The following is a 2277-nucleotide window of genomic DNA, read 5'->3' as shown; positions in this document are numbered from 1 at the left end:
CCTAATTGCCTTTGAATGTAATCCATTTTGAGATATACTCTAAATTAAGCCAAGAATATGCTTTGTCAAATCTTATCTAATCGGAAAATGAATGGATGATATTTATTTATTTTTTACTTGTAATTGATCTGACTATTTCAATTCTAAAATATAATAGGTATTTAGAGTTGATTTTGAGATCGTGCTGGAACACTAACAAACATAAATTATCTAGAAGAAGAATTAATAAAATAAACAAAATCGGTTCTTTCAAGTTGGCTCTTGTTCTATTGCATGTTTCTTAAATAAATATTAGAGGGACACAATTTTGCAATTTTACATGGCATTCAAAAGATGGAATATGCTAATTGTACATAATACGGTGTCCACTCTTCTCACATTAAGGGAGACCCACTTCAGATAAATTACATTTTATTCGAAGTGAGCCCCTTCCATGTGAGAGGATGGATATCGATATGGAGATCTTGATGTACATGTAACATCATCGTCAAAAAATTTAAGTCGAGGTATTCCTTGTGTAGGGGAACAAAAGTAACACCACACGTTTCCCTCTTCCATAAGTCGCATTTCAATTTCACACGATATTCTTCTTCTCCTACCGTACACAAATCTTCAAGCTACCTCGGATTCCGTACTGCAGATATATATATATGCGCATGCCACTTTCAAATTCGGCGCCATTGTTTCATTTAAGAAGAAATTGAATTGAAAATGGGCGAAACGAGCGAGGACAGGTCCGAAATTGCGTTCTTTGATGTGGAGACGACGGTACCGACTCGATCTGGCCAGGGTTTCGCTATATTGGAATTCGGAGCCATTTTGGTTTGCCCCAGGAAGCTGGTGGAGCTCCAGAGCTTCTCCACCCTGGTCCGACCCGCTGACCTCTCACATATTTCAACTCTCTCTGTTCGCTGCAATGGCATTACGAAGGAGGCTGTAATTTCTGCCCCCACTTTCATGGATATTGCTGATACGGTCTACGACATTCTTCATGGTCAAATGCCAATTTCAATTTTATTTATGGGGGATGCATATTGGGGGTTGATGTGTTTGTTCATTTTGATTCGATTAATTGCCTGCACTAATTTATATGCTAAAAGTATGCAGGATTTCATGAGTTGTGGCATGGCAAATCGAAGTTTTAATAGAAATACGATAAAAGGAAGTGGAAAAGCTAATTTGGAAGGAAACATTGCGTGGAACTCCAAAATCATTTTTTGTGGCTCATATAAATGCCTTGGGCTTGCAGTTTCCTATTTGACTGTTTTGATCAAATTCAGTTTTTGAGCATACTCCATAAACATTTTTTATTAGTGGATAAAATCATTAATGTTCTAAAGGAGGAGTTTGGAAATACTATCAGCTTCAATTATGCAATGTTGGAATATGAAATAAACCGTTGTGCTTGAGTGCAAATAATTGAGCTGATTGAAAAAGTCAAACTAAGTTATGCAAAGTACAAACCATGGCACATTTCTAGATTTACATAAGAAGTGTATGAATATTTGAGTGGAACGCTTTAGGTTCTTTCATCTTATATTGAAGGTTTAGCTTTCTTATTATTTTTTGGTTGGAGAGATCCTAGGATCCTGGGCATTGATAAACCTTGTGAATTTATTTTCACAGACCATTGATTTTGTGAGAAGGAAATATAAACAGGGTAATATGATAATCATCTAGAAGAGATTTAGTTCATTACAAGTTAATGACTGGATGTTATTACCATTCTTATTGTTTATTCTTCAGATTATACTCAACTAGATATGTGATAGGTATGGACACCTAAAATACTGAAGTTTCTAAAGTTTTTGATAGGTTCTTTTTATCTATTTTGATTTCATGTGTTTCATGGGAATTTTCCTTTTTGGATGTTTGGGATTTTGAACACTTATTTGGCTTTGATTGTTATCTCGTGTGTGTAGGGAGGATATGGGCAGGTCATAATATACTGAGATTTGATTGTGCTCGGATAAGGGAGGCATTTGCTGAGATTAACAGGCCTGCTCCTGAGCCAAAGGGGACTATTGATTCATTGGCAGTATTGACTCAAAAGTTTGGAAGGAGAGCTGGCGACATGAAGGTAGAATTCTTCTACGCATTAGTTAAAATTGTTGGAATTTTTTCAAAATATCAAGGAAGAGAACAATGCATCAACTTTGTGTGAATTGATATTTTCATGAGATATGATTTGGAAAAATATAACACAGAAATTTAGTGTAATCAAATAACAAATAGTTGGCTTGGCTGGATCGAGATGATATTGTTAATTTTTTTTTT

At 35.4% G+C, this 2277-nt stretch overlaps 1 protein-coding gene across 1 annotated transcript; it reads left to right on the top strand.

Moving 5' to 3' along the window:
* The first annotated feature begins 574 nt into the window (after window positions 1-574).
* Window positions 575-2179, top strand: LOC111401603 (protein NEN1-like). Its single transcript, XM_023029412.1, has 2 exons — window positions 575-994; window positions 1923-2179. Exons 1-2 carry the CDS (start codon window positions 712-714, stop codon window positions 2162-2164), a joined length of 525 nt encoding a protein of 174 aa, XP_022885180.1. The 5' UTR covers window positions 575-711; the 3' UTR covers window positions 2165-2179.
* Window positions 2180-2277: the final 98 nt, after the last annotated feature.

The sequence above is a fragment of the Olea europaea genome, chromosome 10 (assembly GCF_002742605.1).
Source record: "Olea europaea var. sylvestris chromosome 10, O_europaea_v1, whole genome shotgun sequence".
NCBI classification, from domain to species: Eukaryota; Viridiplantae; Streptophyta; class Magnoliopsida; order Lamiales; family Oleaceae; genus Olea; species Olea europaea.
The sequence above is the reverse complement of the archived record's forward strand: the minus strand, read 5'-3'. Positions and strand labels throughout refer to the sequence as shown.

Bases quoted from the DNA above. Each gene is read 5' to 3' on its own strand.
- LOC111401603 (XM_023029412.1), top strand. From the start codon at position 712: ATGGGCGAAACGAGCGAGGACAGGTCCGAAATTGCGTTCTTTGATGTG. The intron at 995-1,922 runs GTCAAATGCCAA...TCGTGTGTGTAG, and splicing joins GGTCTACGACATTCTTCATG to GGAGGATATGGGCAGGTCAT.